This window comes from Corapipo altera, unplaced genomic scaffold (genome assembly GCF_003945725.1).
Source record: "Corapipo altera isolate COAL_440 unplaced genomic scaffold, ASM394572v1 2b, whole genome shotgun sequence".
Lineage (NCBI taxonomy): Eukaryota > Metazoa > Chordata > Aves > Passeriformes > Pipridae > Corapipo > Corapipo altera.
In genome coordinates, this window is record NW_020884874.1 from 25,879,310 (window position 1) to 25,897,089 (window position 17,780).

The following is a 17,780-nucleotide window of genomic DNA, read 5'->3' on the forward strand; positions in this document are numbered from 1 at the left end:
TGGCAAAACTAAAGGAAAGGTAATTTGAACAGGAGAGAGAAAAGGATTGAAATGGCCAGTTCTTGGACTCTCATTTATCTCACAATTGGCATTTGACTACTAGCGCAAAACCTAGAGATGCACAGAAACCTTGGAAAGAAGCATACCACTGATGAACATTTTTGTTTTAAGTCAGCTTGTCCGAGGTCAGACGCCTCAGAGTCTGCTGCTTCACAATGTCACTTACTGTAAAGATCACTACTGGGAATGGGAGAATGCCACTCAGTGCCCTTTGCCTCAGTTTTCTGGCAATAAACCTGTGGTAAGAGTGATGTTTGTCTTCTGTTTTTAACTTTATGTCCTTCCTTGGGAAGCTAAATGTCTTAGGAAGCAGGGGGTTGGAGCGTATGCCAGTGACTGGCACTTAGTGTCATATTTAGAGAGTAGTTTCACATTCCTGTTCCATGACTTCTCCCCATGCATTAAGATAGTGATCCTAACCTCCTTTATAATCAATATAGACAGGTACAGATGAAGAGTGTTGTATACAATTTTGGTGTCATTAATACTAATTTTTATTTTTTGGAAGACCCTTTAGTTAGTGAATATTCTCTTTAAAGGGTATGAATATCAGCATTGTTCTCTATTTAAATCTGTTGCGTACATTTATTTTGAAGTATTCAGTATCACCAATATCCTTGATGTATTCATTGCACAAAAGATAGCCTCCAAGAGAAAACCTTATGAGGGTAGAGACATGGAAATACAATGGGACCGTAAAGCTAGGGATGCAAATTAATATTACTATTTTAACTAATAGTACTTTAGTATGGACAGTTTAAATACCAAGGGAGAATAAGCTGCAGAGAAAATTATGTCCTTGCTTTGGGGCACACACTTCATATTGTCCAGCCTTGATGTCTTAAGTTAGGTAAAAAGGAGAGAATTTGAAACAATGAATTATGAAAGGGAAAGGCAAAAGGCAGGAAAAATGTCCCATGAAAGGGTGGTTTTGCTAGAACAAGATTGCAAATCCACAGGGGGTAATTAAGTAGCAGATTTGTACAGTATGTTAGATGTCTTGCATACAAACAAAATCATTCAACATTTTCAGCTCAAGATTTAGCTTGCTCATATGCAAGTTTTTGTTGTTTCTTCCAAAAAGAGAAAACATACCAAAAGAAATCCTAAAGGAGGAAAATTAGCATTCAGTGTCTGGTAGCTCTTTTAACGGCTGACATAGATTTTTCTTAAACTAAACTATTGTTAGCCACTATCCAACCTGCATATTAATGAGAAAATGAATGCCTCTCTAAAAATTTCAGCTACAATGTCACCATAAAAATCAATACATGGCTGCACACCATGAATACAGACACAAGCCTGCTTCCAATAGCATGTCTTGACATTCATTATCATAAAACTAGCTGGAAAGAACTTCCACTTCTCTGTGTTAAACCTATTTTGTCACACTTTCCTGCCTACCCAGGGCCATACTTGAAAAGTCACATTACTTTAAATGAATTGTAATAATACTATATGGCATATAGATCATCTATATGAACAGTGCCTTGCTGGATGGGTAATGTGCTGTGGTGTGATACCTGCTAGACACCACAGATAAATAGCAGAAATCTATTCAGAGGCTAAAAAGCCATGGTGAGGCTTCTGCAGCACTGGCAGGGGCAGGTGCAGCTGGGACTGAGCAATTGGGGTTGTGTGAAGTGACACGAGTGCACATCCCGCTGGCCATGGCTCCTGGGGGAGGCTACTATGCTGGAGTCTCTCTCTCAGTCGTGCCACATCTGCTCCCCTGCTTCATATTTCACTAGGTAGGAAGGAGCCCAATCTGGCTCCTGCTGAGGGTGATGAAGCACTTCTCTTGCACCTGGGGCACCTAACTTTTACCCTCATAGCCTCTCCTGAGCCATCACTGCCCCATCTCAGTTCATTCTCATTACAGAAGGAAACACTACTTGGGCAAGAACACTAATGCCTGGATTAGCCAGCCAGAGCCATGTTTCTTAGGAGCCTATCGCTCCTGGTGGATGCTCTGTTGTCCCAACCCAGCCAAAAGACATCTTGGATTGAATGCTCCATTGCACTGGAATAATGGCACATTTAAAATATCAGCTGAGCTCTCGCACAGGGTAGCCTGCAACCTTATCATTCCTGTCACATGCTTTTATTTACAGGTAGTACAAATGAAAGGGAGGAAAAACAGATCTCATCATTATTGTTGCTTGATATATGCAAATATATTCAAAACATAAGATTACCCACTGTGCAGAGACACCTGTAGTATTTAGGGACAACGAATATGTTGAGTTTCTGCTTTAACTGAGAATCTTTTGGCTTATGCTGGCTTCTTCCCATTATTAAACCATGCAGGTTTCTTTTAAATTTAATTTTCAAGACTTAACCTTGGGAAATTGCTGCTCCATCCTCTTAGCACTTTCTAAGGAAGCCACATAATTTTACGGCTTGCTTCTCATAAAACATACTTTATAACCCCTGTTACCCAGCTTGTGGAGCAAAGTCAATGTTTCAGCAAGTAAAGTTATTCTTTGGAGATTTTAAAAGCTACATGATCGTGGAGTATTTGGTTTGCTAGAACGAGCTGTGTAACTAACAAAAGTGGATATAAAACAGTATCTCTTCTCAAAAAAAAAAAAGATTCTTTTTAAATCCTGAAGATTCAATTACATCTAATTATCTTAGCTATCAGTGCAACTCAGTGAAACGTCAGCTAATATACTTGAATAGCCAAGATCATTGTTACAGTGATCAGTACATACGATTAGCAAGTATAAGCACAGCAATCATCTGCAATACTTAAAGTATGACCAGTTTAGTATCCTAGATCAAAAAAAAAAAAAATCAAACCACTTATTGATACAGAGTTGACTAATGGATTAAATGGAAATGTATCCCATGCCTCTAACTGAATATTTGGGACTTAATATTTTCTCATGCACCATCAGAAAACTCACAGCTGATAGTAAGAGTTATTTCTATCTGACCTCTCCAAAATACTTTAGACTTTGAAGAGAAGAAAAATAGTAAGGCTATGGGTAATACTGTATAAATGTATGCATCTATACAGCTTCAAGTCCAATGACATCTATATGTAACACCTAAATAGATTAATCATTTTTCCTTTTAGTTGGAAAAGTTTTTAAAGGACTCTTCTTGGTCAGAGTACAGATAGATGTTAGCATCATTTTTGGGCTGTGTTTGTGAGGGAGTCCCATATGTCTGTTCTACAAGAAAGCAAGAACTGCTACAGCAGCAACAAAAATACTCTACTAAGAAAGACAAACCAAAAAATCACAGAAGAAAATCGAGTAATTTCATTTTAGGTTACCTGCTGATTTAAACCAGAAAAGTATTTTTGTAGACATTCAAATAAATGTTGTTTTTTTTAATACACAATTTTCTACAGGCTTGGAAGTGGGTTTTAAGCCCTATGGTGTTGTATATCTGTGAAAGAACTGTTAGGCTTTGGAGATTTCAGCAGGAGGTGGTCATTACTAAGGTATGTAACATAGTTTGCATGTCTGCATTAAGAAAAAAAACATTATGTCAATGACTTCTTTATCATTTATAGGTAACTTTTCTATATTAGGACATCATTTTTCACTCCTAGCTTCAGCAACTCTTCCATCATTACCATGGTTTCAGCCAAGTATTGATTTTAGGCTTTGCATTTATTCCAAAAGCAAGTCCATAAGAGTATTCCATATGGAACCAAACCTGATTAATGAAGTACGAGACTTTACACCACCATAACACAAATATTTGTGCAGAGGGCCTCTCTTTTCAATGAACTAAAACCATGTTCCAGTGCAGTTAATGCCAGAGATGACCTCGACTTCAGTAGTACACGGTTTTTACTTTAAAATATGGAGGCTCCCAAGGAGATGAAGGATTATATTATCAGTTAACATATATAATAGAAGCTTCACTAATACTACTGTAACAATTTCTCCCAGCTGTAAATATCTCTGTGCCAAGGGCCTATGTAAGTCACAGCAGAATGGATGTAGAATGATGCTATTGAAGCAGCCGAGTCCACAGCTAATCAAGCTGGGGATCAGGAACAGGTGTATCTTGTGTGAGGGGAACAGCAGGTTGGATAAGTCTTGCTGCTGATTTCACAGAGTGGCTGTGATCTGAGAATCTCAATATACTATGTGTGATACATAAAACTGTTGCTTAACTGAGATTACCACTTTATAAAAGTATATTAGAATTGAGCTCACCTTGACTTTTTCTTCATAATTCCATAATGTTAGAGATGTTACATGAGACTAAAACTGGGAGATTATTCTAATCAATCAAGAAATACTTTTGCACAGGTTATACTAAGAAAGTTGACAAATTTTTGAATTGCTACAACCTTTCCCTCTTACACTCAGAAGGCAAGCTGCCCCACGATATATACTATACATGCTTTAAAGCTATTGGGCAGCAACTTACAGGTTAGAAATCACTGTGCATCCCAATTTGCATTAACATGATTGCAAAGTCACCTGTAACCTAAGGAAAACAAACATTTATTCCTCTGAAAGAAAATAAAACAGGTCCTTTTATTATTGTTTAGGTGGTGACACATTCCTCTGGAGTCCTTGAGCTTCACATGAAGAAACATGGCTTTAAAATGGGACCTGGTCAATATATCTTTCTACAGTGCCCATCTGTCTCACAGCTGGAGTGGCACCCTTTCACCCTCACCTCAGCTCCTGAGGAGGACTACTTCAGTGTTCACATACGCCTTGTCGGGGATTGGACTGCAGCCCTTTTCAAGGCCTTCGGAGCAGAGGAAAAGGCTTTCAAGGAATTGTGGATGTTACCAAGGTTTGAATAATAAAAAATAAATTTTAAAATGTTATCTCTACATTTTAAAATAAATGTTAACATTTTAACTTTAATTAATTTTGTGTATGTTCTTTATGATACAGTATTACATTGTACTTCTGGGTCCATAAATACAACATTATGCCAAAAAAAACCCACAAATAAACAGCTATGAATTGAGGTCAGCAACATGTGATGACTAATCCAAGATTTAAAGCCCCTATTATTATCTCTATCTCTCTTGCTACCATCTAGACCTCTAACACATATATCTACACCTAAAGATACCTATTTTGACAAATAGGTGTTTAATAGGTGAATTAAAATGATGCTGGAAGCTGTCTGCTAGCTTTGTGCCTGTATGCTTATGCTCTGATGGTACCCATCACCTGCCATCCAAAATTCCAGTCCTCTTTTTCTTTCAGTTACTTAGGTAGTCCCTGAAACTTCTGCCTGAACCTTACTTCTTTTCAATATCCTCCCTCAACCCTTCTCCACTTTATAAAGGTTATTTGTGTTCACATTCTGTCATCTGTGTCATCTTAATACAAGCAAAGGTTCATGCTTGTTGCAAGTTAGTAGGGATCCTCTGAAGTTAATGGAGTCATCCTGACTTAACCAGCTAAGCCTTTGGCTCTATGTGTAATGGATTCAAACCATGTAGCTCTACTCCTACACTACTTGCAGGAATAGGGGAGATTTTAAGCAAAGAAGAGACCAGCACAGGATGATTTAAATTCTGATGGAGTGTATAGGGCCTGAGACCAGAGGGACTTATTTCCCCCTACAAAGCTTACAGGCACAACTGAGCTACAGGGGTATACTAGAGAGTGGGCACAGAGAAGAAAGTTTGTTTCAGTCCTTGCATATCTGTTAATAAGAATTAGAAATGAAAGCCATGCCTTTGTTAAAGGCAACTGGAATGAGAAATATGCTATTTCAGCAGAACTAGAGCAAAAATAGTTCAAAGCAATTGACAACAAGTGTAAAAAATGAGAAAAGAGAAAAATCTTATCAAATGTTGCTTGCCACAATGCAGGGTTGAAATTAACAGCACTGTCATATACAAAGACTCTTCTTTTTAATCTTGTTAGGGTGACTAATGACATCATTCAGTTGTTTTCTTGCAATATACTAAAAGAAATAATTCAATAGTTAAGCTAGCAATAAAGCAAAAAACAGGTCGTTTTCACAAGGTTCAATATCTAAAAATAAACACCAAATTGGTGACTATACTAAAAAATAACATACAGCAGAAATTGAGCAGAGGACAGAAGAACTAGCAACTGAATGATTAGGTAAGGTTCTAAAATTAAAATATGCATTTTTTAATTAATAAAAAAGATTTAAACAAATATAAAATAAATATAATACATGCATTTCTATAGGTAGCAAAGACATTTAGTTGTGATTTCTGACTAATTTTGGAGATAAGACCATAGAATTGACTATTCCCATGAAAATAATCAAGTTCCATATTATGCCTCTTCAGGCTTTTGGCTCACTTAATCGCTGTTTTAGTACATTGTCCCAAAATCTGATTTCTGTTACAGTCAGGAGTACTACAAAATCATGCTGATCAGCAAATGCTTAAATTCTAAAAATAATCATAGAATCTGTTAAGGATACTTTTTCAAAACTAAATATTTCTCTTGTCTTCCCAAAAAGTATAATTTTTTTCTAATGAAATTGTAGACATGAACTAAGAGAATATGGACAATCCAAACCATACCTAGAGAGTCTATAGCCCTATATTCTACTCCTCCTTGGAAAATGTAATATTTTTTTTGTCACTTTGTTTACTATCTTCCTACCTTACTCCATTCTCTCTAGATCAAATGAATGAGTTGCAAAGCTCAGTTCCTCCTTCTTCTCTTTCTCCTCCTTACTTCTCTGAGGCTTTGTATTTGGCTAAGCTCTCTAGCTATGGCTGAGCAAGGCATTCAAACCAATGATGGGATCTCGGTCACCTGAGGATTTAGGAGCAGACTTACAAGACAAATCTCTCTAAGGAATGATTTGGAAATAATTGAACCTGTCTTATAGCACAGAGACAAACTAGACAATCTCTTGAAATTCCTTCCAGATCAATTTTTTTCTCAATCTACTGACAACAATGAGAATTGCTCCCAAGCTCACTACATAGAAAGCTTACCTAAAAGCGGTTCTTAGGCATTTTACATATATACCACAAATGAACCATATTTTACAGGAAGTTTTGAGTGTTAAAAAAGCTCAGGGCTCTGGTATTTAAGATGAAGGATGATTCCTGCAATAAAGAGCACAAAACAACATTAAATGAGAAAGGGTGAAAAAGAAAAGAAAGGAAGAAAAGAAGAAAGGAAGAAAGGAAGAAAGGAAGAAAGAGAAAGAAAGAGAAAGAAAGAAACAAAGAACTTGTTTTTCTAAGGACTGGTGTTAGTGAAACCATGTTCCTGAGCATGTATGTTGTATAAAAACAGTCTGGAAAGAGTACTACAAAGTACTGTGCATATTTACATTTCATGTAGCTAAAGGAATGAACCTGATTACTCAGTAATCTTTTTCATCTCTAATTTTGACCAAAATTAATTCCTTGGCATCAGCAACACTGATTATAGGAGGTAGTAGCATAAACAAGCATTTCCCCTTACACATTTTGCCTTTACATCGGATACTAAGTACAGTATTATTGCCAAAAATGTATTCCTGAAATACATAAGAGCTGAGAAAATAGTAGTTTCCCTGCATACGATGACCTCTTTCTTGCCTTCTCTGTTATTACTATAACTCAAATACAGAACTTTTCAAAATTATTAATATAATCTGTTCCTCTTTACTTTGATATATATAATATAGCAAATAAAGCTCTAAAACAGGATGCTTTTCAGTAATTCGTAATTAAATATGCAAATTCCACAGCTAAATTTGGACATGCAATTATATGACTAATCACATTCCAGAAAGCCAGAAAATTGCAATTGCATGCTTAAATAGATGGCCAAGCCCCAAATCCACATGGGTGCTCTTGTTCTCTCATTTCAGAAAAGACAGTTGCTTTGCTATTAAATGGCACCCAATGAAAATTAAATGTATTTGTAATAGCAATTTATATGCCATCTTAAACATGCCTTTTCTCTTTTATTTTAACAGAAATTCAGTTTTGAAAATACGTAGCCCAACAAATGTTAACCTTTCTGCCATTTCATGTGTTGTTGACCCTTGACTAAATGTCTTGTTGCTGTAGACTAGCTGTGGACGGACCGTATGGATCTGCAACTACAGACATCTTCCACTACCGAGTCAGTGTGTGCATTGCAGCAGGAATTGGAGTCACACCATTTGCCTCTATTTTAAAATCCATTTGGTACAAATGCTGCAACCCTAACGCAGTACTGGTACTGCAGAAGGTAGGTGGGAAACTTTATTTCTTCATTAAAAAGTTCCACAAGTGTACCTATTTAGTCAGGGCAGAGAGGCAATTCAGAGCTAGAGGCTCACCTGAGTGCTTTAACTCACTCTCAGAAGCAGTCACTCACTTTCCAGCTGCCTCAGAAACTGTTCTGGGGTAGTCTCCTGAACTCACTGTCATTCCCTGAGAAAGAAGGTAGTCCTAGCTGCAGTGTTTTCTGCAAAACTGAAGAATCAGATTTTCAGTAGAAATTAGAAGTAAATGTGGAATGTCTTTCATAGACAGATAGAGAGCTAGAAGAGAAATTTACCCTCTTTCTTACAAAAAATAAACCTTGTAAGGTGATCTCCGTCAGAAGTGAAGGGCAGCACTTGCTCCTTGTCCAGCTGCAAGTTTCACAACAGTCCTTCAGCTGAGTGTCCTGGTCTAGAATGCTGCATTCAACAACAATTAGCTGCTTTTCTTACATTGCAAAGTCAGAATATTAGCCAGCACAGAAGGAATAAAAAAAGGCATGTAAGGTCTGGAGGAGATGCATATATCAAGATGCACATTACCACCTCAAACCACTTTAATTATTTTGTTGAAAAAGTATAATTTGTTTTATAAGACATGGATGGCACCAATTAACATACTCTTTATTTGCTAACCTGTTATACATCTTCTGCTAACGGTATGTGAGGCAGCACTGGGGGAAAATAGGTGAAAAAGAGATAATGGGTGAAGTGAGGTGAGGGACAACAAGGCAACAGAGGAAAAAAACTCAGCATTAAACATTCTCTTCCATACCCATCATGGCAAGTGGAGGCTTGTGGGCCTTACAGCTTCTTTTAGCTCATTTTCCAATGTAAAAGCTAAATCAGGAACCATTCAACATTTCACGTTTAAGGACAATTGTTGAAATTGCATTGGAGTGGACAGATCTCTAAGAGGGTCAATACATATGGAGCTGATTGCAGGACCAAGGGGCTGATCTTTTTAAATGGAAGAGTGTTAAAACTGGCATCTTAATGACAAGCTGCCACTGAAAAAGCATCTGGGATTTTAGTAACTGAGGAGTTGAGGACAGGTTCAAATTGCCAGGGGGAATCTTTGAGGCAGAAAAAGCACTGAGAACAGAGGGAAATAAAAATGGAAATATGTGCTATATGTGAAAAGAAGTGTATTTGCAACCACAATTGGACCAGAATGATCTTTTCCACTGGAAGGAGAGCCATGTATATGTATATACACTTTACATATGTACATTATATATATTCTACATATATACAAGTGAAAGTGTTATTATTTTCATTGCTGTTGATCCATCAAGGGGAAAAGAACAGAATTTAACTATGCATTGATAGTATACCTGAGGGTGTTCATTCATAGCTTAGGCAGAATCTTGGGTAAGTGTGCCTGCAAAGACAAATGCATGGTGCATTCTGCCATGGTTTTCTGCTATAGAGTTCAGTTTTTCTGAATTCCCGTGAAATACAAGATTATCGTGATTTCTACATGTCTTTTCTTTATATCTTGGCTTCTTTATTGGTGCAGTTGGAATAATGATGCTTATTTTTCACAGGTGTTATGAGGCTAAATTTCTTCAGTGCTTGTAAAATATTTTGAAAGTGTGGATGAAAGGTCCTGGGGAAGTTCACACCATTACCTAAAAAAATTTAGCAGTCATCTCAGTGAGAGCGATTAATCTCAGGGTAGCTCCACATTTTTTTTTCCATTGGTTAAAAGCTTCCACTTGTGGTATAATTACAAATAATTTAATCTTTCTCAAAGTATTCAGCACTCTCTTTCTGCCATGATGAGTACCATAGAAATGTCTATTAAGGAAATAAATAAGAGGTTTTTCTTTTTTTTTTTTGACAACTTCGTTTTGATTTGAGTACAGCTATCATTATGCTTATTGAACTAATATTTCTTAGTGTTGCCCACATACGGTGGAGATATAAATACTCACAGCTTCCATAATGTCTGCAGCTGTATAATTTAAAAAACAGAGCAAACCAAAAGGAGTACACATTTATCTAATTGATTCTTCACAATTAAATAGCCTTAGAGCCCTCATTTCCCTATCATTTTTTTTGCAATGAGGAAGAGCACTACTACTAGTCATGGCTGGAAAGTTTCTACAGGCTTTAGTTATGCATAATATGATTTTTTTTCACATTAGTGGTCTCATTTTTCAGATCAATTGCTGCTGAAATTGATAAAATTGTACTGATTCATCAGATGCTAATATTAGCAAGCATCCACTTTCCCTACAAAAGATGTAACAAAGGTCCTGCTGAGTATCACCAAAGATCCATCTAGCCCAGTATCTTGTCTCCAACAGTGGCTCTTCATGAACACCTTGGGAAAAGCATACAGACCAGAGAAATTATATGGTGATTAGTTTTTAGGGACACTTTCTCACCTTTGAATGACTTGTAGTTCAGTAATGCCTTGATAGAAGATCTGTACCTCCATGTTTAATATCCCTTCATAGATTTTTCTTCCATGAATTAGTCTAATTGCTTTTTTAATCTGTGTAGACCGTAGCCAACCACAGCACGTTGGACAATAGGTTCGGCTACATACTGTGCAGAAAACAAAATCAGCCTCTTCCATTTGCTTTGAGACCGACTGCTGGGCCTGAGGCAAACTTCTGCTTTGAGCTCTGCCCCAGTCCACAGCCTTCTCTACAAAAATCCTGTCTTGAAGACCTAAAAACCTGGCCTCTTTTTCCTCTCAAATGTAACCATCTTTCTGAGCTGTGTTTGAGAACATTTTAGGCTTCTTGCTTCAAATTCAGGGATAAGTCAATGCCTCATGCAGGCTGCCAAACCCAAACCCCCATCTCCCACATGCTCCAGGCTGCAGGTACTCCTGTGCCTTACCTGGAGTGGTCCACTGGAGCAATTAATTACACTGAAGAAGATCTAGGATTTTTTTTTTTTTTTTTTGTACGCTACAGCCCAAGGTAATGTGGTATACTGAAAAGCAGGGAGGGCTGGATGTTTGCTGGGAGATGCCCAGCTGCAGGTGTAAGATGGTTTTGCAGGGACTAGTCATGCCTAAGAGGGAGCAGCAAGAGTCAGGTTTGAGGGTACCTCCCTGCATCCTCTGCTTCATCACCTTTTACACCCCTTTGGTGAAAAGCTGGCTTTGCTCACAGCTGCAGCTCCAACTCTGCCTTCAGGGAGCAGGGAGAAATAGATGGATGGTCATCAACAGATAATTATTAATGACTTTCCACGTGAGAGTAGCTGATTTACAAAGTATGTTCTTTCACCTTACAGGAAAGATGTATCAGAGCTCTTGCTCTTGCCTGTTGTACAAAATTCAGGATGTGGGAAACCAAAAGATAAATATGCATGAGTTGGAAGGGAGCAGAGCATTACAGAAATAAGTGACTACTCAAACCCCTGCATTACAGATCTGATTAATAGGAATACTGCATCTAACTCAATTTGAAAAAAAGGGCACTTGCAAAATATAAGACACTTTACTTGGGCAAGCCATCAAGTTGATGAATGCAGTCAATATGGGTAGGGTGGGTGGAGACTAATGAAACATAAATCTAAACCAGAGTTTTAAGGGTCCTAAATAATTGCAGTCAGTTAATAGTATGAGGCTTACAAGAAAAATAGCGGGATTCAGAATAATTGTTTAATTATAGAAATGCACTGGTGCTGACTTTATTCTACTGTTTTAATAAGGATTAATTTTATTGTGCATTTATTGTATTTTAATTATATATGTAATATGTTGTGCTATGCTATGGGAGTCAGTGTAAAGAAAGGAAGACTTTTTTGTAACCGCCATTTCTTTTAACATATTGTACTAGAAGTCCTCTTTGATCTAGGGGAAATGAATTCCTTTTACCCATAAGCCATCCTTCTTCACTACCTCTTTTCTTTCTAAGATTATAATCATGGCCTAAAATACTCCTTATAATGACACTTTTTCTTCATTATCAAATGGTCTCCACCTCTAACATGTGAAAATCAGGCAATACAATGGGTCCTGCTTCAGCAAAACTGTACCAGGGATGAGCTTACAGAATTTCTGTAGTTTCAGAAAGCTGTATGCTTTCTCAAGAGGACGGTGTTAGAAGTACCTTGATCCAGTTCGGTTGGACTGGCTGTTACTGTAACAGCTAGGTCTGCAACCAATTAAAAGCATTCCTTCAAGCTCCATAGTCTGGAAACCAGTTCCCCAGTTTGAAAACCATATTGTGTCTCAATTCACTGGCTGGCTTTTCTGCCTCCTCCCCTGAATGTTCTTGGCTCCCAGTCCTGCCCACATGCTCCCAGTTGGTACCCAATGCAAAATTCCTTATTTATTTAGAAATACATGCCTTCTCTCCACACACATGTACTAAGTATACATTTTCATAAAATGAACTGCTAAACAGACTTGAGAAATAAGATGATTAAATAGAGTCTGGGGGAAGAAATTTCTCTCTACAAATCAACAGCCGTGGTGGGATACAGACTGACAGCACTCAGTGGGCTGATTTTCAAGGTGCTGAGGATGTAGAGAAAGTGGTGACTTCAGAATTCAGATGCAAAAAACTACATAAAGGTTAAGGTAATAAATCTTACCTAGTTTTGGTAATTTAAAATCATGCTGGTTTTGGCCACAAAAAAAAAGAAAGGCAATAGAGTCAGAGGGCTTGCTTTTTCCTCATAACCTATGCCAGTGTAAATCAGCAGCAACCTCCCTACGCAAAGCAATAAGGTCATATTTAAGGCAAAATATTGAAACAGAAGGGAAAAAATCAAACAGCCAAGATGGTTGGTACTAAAGTTCTACAGACAGTCCTATTCCTGGGCTGTAAAAATACCCTACTTAACCCTAAATGCTTTATCTCTGTGTCTGAGATCATACATCATTTATATTTCTTACAGAAACCACAGATGACCCCTTACAGTACACTCAGATACAGGAAACATCTCAAATTACTGTTAGTCTCTTTCACCAAATCTCCACCGAAGCATGGTATTACCACATTTTTTCCCACCACCTTACCAGAAGTCTGACAACCTAGTATATTTATTCTTTGGGAAATCTCTTTACAGCTTTCTGGTTTCTTTCTCTGTTTTTTTCACTTCGGAAGTGTCCAATATGCATTTTATCTCGTTGATCCTGTGGAAAAGGGCTACAATTTCCAAAATATCAGAGCCACCACAATGACTGCCTTGGGGACATACCTTCCAGTTGCCTTTGATATTGTGGTACAATAAAAGACAGAGGGGCTGGTGAGCACAAAGAGAGATAGGCTGGAGGAAACTACGGGACTTTGTAACAAAATAAAAATCAGTCACAATAAAATAAGTTCCAATCATCCGGTTTTTATAAGCTTATACATTGCCCTTCTTGCTGTTCCTTTTTCATCTGAAATTGTTTTATTTTAGAATTCTTCCACGTTTGTGAATTATTTCTTTAGACACACTATAAAAATAATTACACTCAAAATTACGTTGCCTGCAGAGGCCCATTCTAGGTCTGGTATCCTCTGGTCAAAAGTAATGGTGGAATGTGTGGCAAGAGCTACAGATTTCGAGCCATAAGAATTGCAATCAGATTTGTCTTGTAATGTTGGTTCATATTGCCATCAAGGTAGCGCCTGGGCAGACAACCCAAGAACTTCAGACATTCGTCCTCTGGGTGGTGCAGGAGCTCTCAGTTGAGTAATCTCCACAGCTGGACTGGCTTAAGACGAGAGACTGAGCCAGAGGATTGGATCCTCCTACCAGAGGATTGGACTGGTCCCAGTCTTCTCCACAGCACAGCATTGCTAGAGGAGATGTCCAAGTAGGAAATTATGACTGTGTTGAAGACACCCTAAAATAATTCCTGATAGGCCTAGGAGGGCCTGAGTCTCAGTGCACTGATAGATCCCGAGGGAGGAATCTCACCAGTCCTGATGCTCCACAGTTCCTGTTGCAAATGTATTAACTTGCACACAGATAAGACATTTGCAAATGGTCATCAGAAACCATTCCTGCAGAAGTGGTCACACAGGACAGCCTTTTACACATAGTAAATTAGTTAGAAGATGCTTTGTAAGCAGTTAAGACAATAGATCACAATAGATCTTGTACATGCTGGAGTGGTCCCTGTGTCAGCTAGCTATAAAAACTGAGTAGAAAAAGTTTCTTGTGGAGTCTCACTGGTGAAGGGCCTTGAGGGGAAGCTGTATGAGGAGTGGCTGAGGTCATTTGGTCTGTTCAGGCTGGAGAAGAGGAGACTGAGAGGAAACCTCATTGTAGTCTACAACTTCCTCGTGAGGGGAAGAGGAGGTACAGGCACTGATCTCTTCTCTGTGGTGACCAGTGAAGGGAATGGCTTGGAGTTGCGTTGGGGGAGGTTTAGGCTGGATATTAGAAAAAGGTTCTTCAAAGGTTGGGTACTGGAACAGGCTCCCCAGGGAAGTGGTCACAGCACCAAGTCTGACAGAGTTCAAGAAGCATTTGAATTATACTGTCAGGCACATGGTGTGACTCTCGGGGATGGTCCTGTGCAGGGCTAAGGGTTGGACTCGATGATCAATGTGGGTCCAACTCAGCATATTCTGTGCTTCCAGCTGAAGATGCCACAGGAAGGACTCTTGAAATGGAAATTATCATAACCACATGGACAGTGACTAACCATCTTGTTTCGAGAGATCTTATTCCCTATGCAAGCATTACCTTATGCCAAGATATTAATAAATTAGCTTCTTAAAACCAAACCAAACCAACCAACCAACCAAACCAAATCAAACTCTTTGCTATATTTATGATTGAGTGCAGTAGAGTAGGAATAGACAGAAATAAGTCATAGGAATGATTAAAAGATGCCATAGAGAGGATTATAGGATGACTTGATCCCAGCCTCTAACGTCTACATGGGGAACAAAACTTTAATAACAGATTCTCTAATAAAATAGACAACAAAACAAGCTGAAAAGTGAAACTAGAGAAATCTAGATGAAAAAAAATGTCAATTTTTCATAGAGAGGACGTTTTCAACCAATAGAAAACTGATCATAGGATATTGGTTCATTTTATACATTTGGCATACTTTAAAATTATAGTGTCACATTTCTCTAGGAACTATATGCTCCAGTTTAAACATGACATACATAAACATGACATACATGTTCATCTTCACTAACACATTAATATATTCATTTATGGTTTAAGAGGAAAATTAAATTTTTAGAAGAGAGAAACTACATCATCAAAATGATGTGTAATTATGTCTAAATTTACAGTGGAGAAGAGTCACACACTATATGGTTAATGAGTCGAGCCAGTCATTAGGAAGTTTTATTAAAAGTTTACTTTTTGTTAAATCTCTTTAATTTTATTTTACAGATTTACTTTTACTGGATTTGTCGAGACCCATCAGCATTTGAGTGGTTTGCTGATCTTCTGTTCCATTTGGAAACAAAAATGGCTGAAAAATGGAAAAATGATTTCCTAAATTATCATATATTTCTTACTGGCTGGGATGAAAGTCAGGTAATAATGAAACTGTTACAAGTCTGAGTTAACGTACCTTGCTTTTTCAGTATGGTAACATATGGAACAGGAACAGCTGAATAAATGATGGATGAAGCAGAGAGACAAAAAACTGTAAATATGAAGACACTAAGCCGTCTGTTTTCACTTCACATTTAGGAAAACAGGAATGGAGTAATCAAGCCAGTGATTCTTGTCTTGCACAAAGCTGATTACCAGGTGTCTTACGGAAAATTGCATAGAGCCTTTCAGGAGCTTGTGAAGGGATGTTTTGTCCACATCTTTGGAACAGTCTTTCATTAGGTTCTGGCATTTTTGAACAGAAATATGGAGGACTGTATAAAAAATGTCAGTTTTGTTTACTCTTATTATTTACTATAACTTCTGTTGTTCACATATATGACCAGTGCACTTTTGAAACCTGCTGTGCTTAGAACACTTTGGCAACCAGCTCTGTGGTCTAATTCATGTTGTTTGAAAAGACATTTTCTCTGATTGACTTTAAATTTGCCAACTCATAACTTCATTGGATCAACTCACCTCAGGCACGTAATCCTTAGACTGGGTCAATATTATTGAAATTCTTTGGTCTTTACCTAAACCCAAATGTGTTGATTTTCTCATTCTCTCTTTTTTTTTCCTTTTTTTAATGGATCACTCAGACCATGCAGTGATCAGTTAGGCTCCTGCCAGAAAAACTCTCACAGGAAAGTCTTTTCTCTACTGTTTTATTTCCTGCTGTCTCTGTTGAACGAAGGACTGTCTAGTAGAGATGAAAAAAAATACAAATTTCATACAGTTTTTCCTTTTCTGCCTCTGCTGATACAAAAACCTCCATTGTTTCTTTCTGCTTTCCTTAGAGTTTCTATCAAGTAAGGAGGTATGTGCATAAAGCTGTATTCAGAAAAATCTACTCCCATTGTGAAGTATATGGCAGTTATAGAAACCTCCACTCTGCATTAGCAATATTTCAGGGTATTACCTAAAACCTCTTTTGAAAGAAGCTATTGAGGAACCTAACAAAACACAGAGTTGCCCTTATCTCTCAACTATCATCATCTCACTTCCCTCTTGGGCAAACATCAGGCCAGAAGTCAGGTAAACAACTATTCTTGCTGGGGCACCTGTCTCTCTTCACTCATGCGTTCTGCACTTTTCTGAAGTCCCTTCCTCTGCTCTTCAACTCCATCATCCAGTCTTCTGTCAGCACTACTTTGGTGTCTTATGCTGCCTCCTTGCTTACACTGGTACTGCTCTTGCTTCTAGAGCCCCTTAGCATCCCATCTCTACAGGGCTGTAGGGGAAGAGGAATGCTCTTCAGTGACTGTTTCCCCTATTCTGACCAAGTCCTGGGCACTGTGCTCAGTAAAAGCCTCATCTTCAGGCATCCACAAAGCTCCCTCATCTAACAGGACTTACTTATTTTTAGTAAATTCCTGTTCATCACTTTAAATTTGAGCCTCAGTACCAGTAATATTTGGATGATGCTCCCTTAGCAAAAAACAACATTCTGTGCATTCTCTCCCTATCTCACCATATAGGTTATCAGTGGTCAAGTGAAGCTGAACCCAAGAAGGATGGGCAATTTACACCTCCTAGTACACTCTCCATTACTGACAGGTGTTTACTCCTCAGACATGTTTGTTCAATGCTTTGAGCTCTTTGTAGATTCCATGTTGGCAACAGATGGTCAAGCAGATATGGCATGTCTGCCTCTTCTTGGACAAGCACTCATGTTTCAGCCTATTGCTCCTTGCAGTGCCCCTGAGATTCCTAAGCAATTTTAATGCTGTGAACTATAGCAAAGGCTAACACCAAAAATCCTCATGTGGGAAAGTTCCACTTAATGAGAACAGAAACAGCTCATCTGTTCAGTGTAATTGCTGTAAACAATTAACAAATCCTGCAGTTTTCTACCTCCCACTCTCACCAAACACTTTCTTTCTTAGACTGTTCCAAGTCCTTCAAGGCATTGGCCCAGACTAACAAGAACTAACTAACAAAAACTAACTAACCTTTTAGAAACATGACCTCTTGTGACAACTTGACAAGAATAATTG

At 38.1% G+C, this 17,780-nt stretch overlaps 1 protein-coding gene across 1 annotated transcript in view; it reads left to right on the plus strand.

The window, feature by feature from the left end:
- Positions 1-17,780, plus strand: part of NOX3 (NADPH oxidase 3) — a 38,103-nt gene that overhangs the window by 16,306 nt on the left and 4,017 nt on the right. The window contains exons 7-11 of the mRNA XM_027633862.1: positions 172-301; positions 3,425-3,517; positions 4,586-4,839; positions 8,066-8,228; positions 15,574-15,720. Coding sequence (XP_027489663.1) covers positions 172-301; positions 3,425-3,517; positions 4,586-4,839; positions 8,066-8,228; positions 15,574-15,720 — 787 coding nt within the window. The remainder of the gene's footprint in view (positions 1-171; positions 302-3,424; positions 3,518-4,585; positions 4,840-8,065; positions 8,229-15,573; positions 15,721-17,780) is intronic.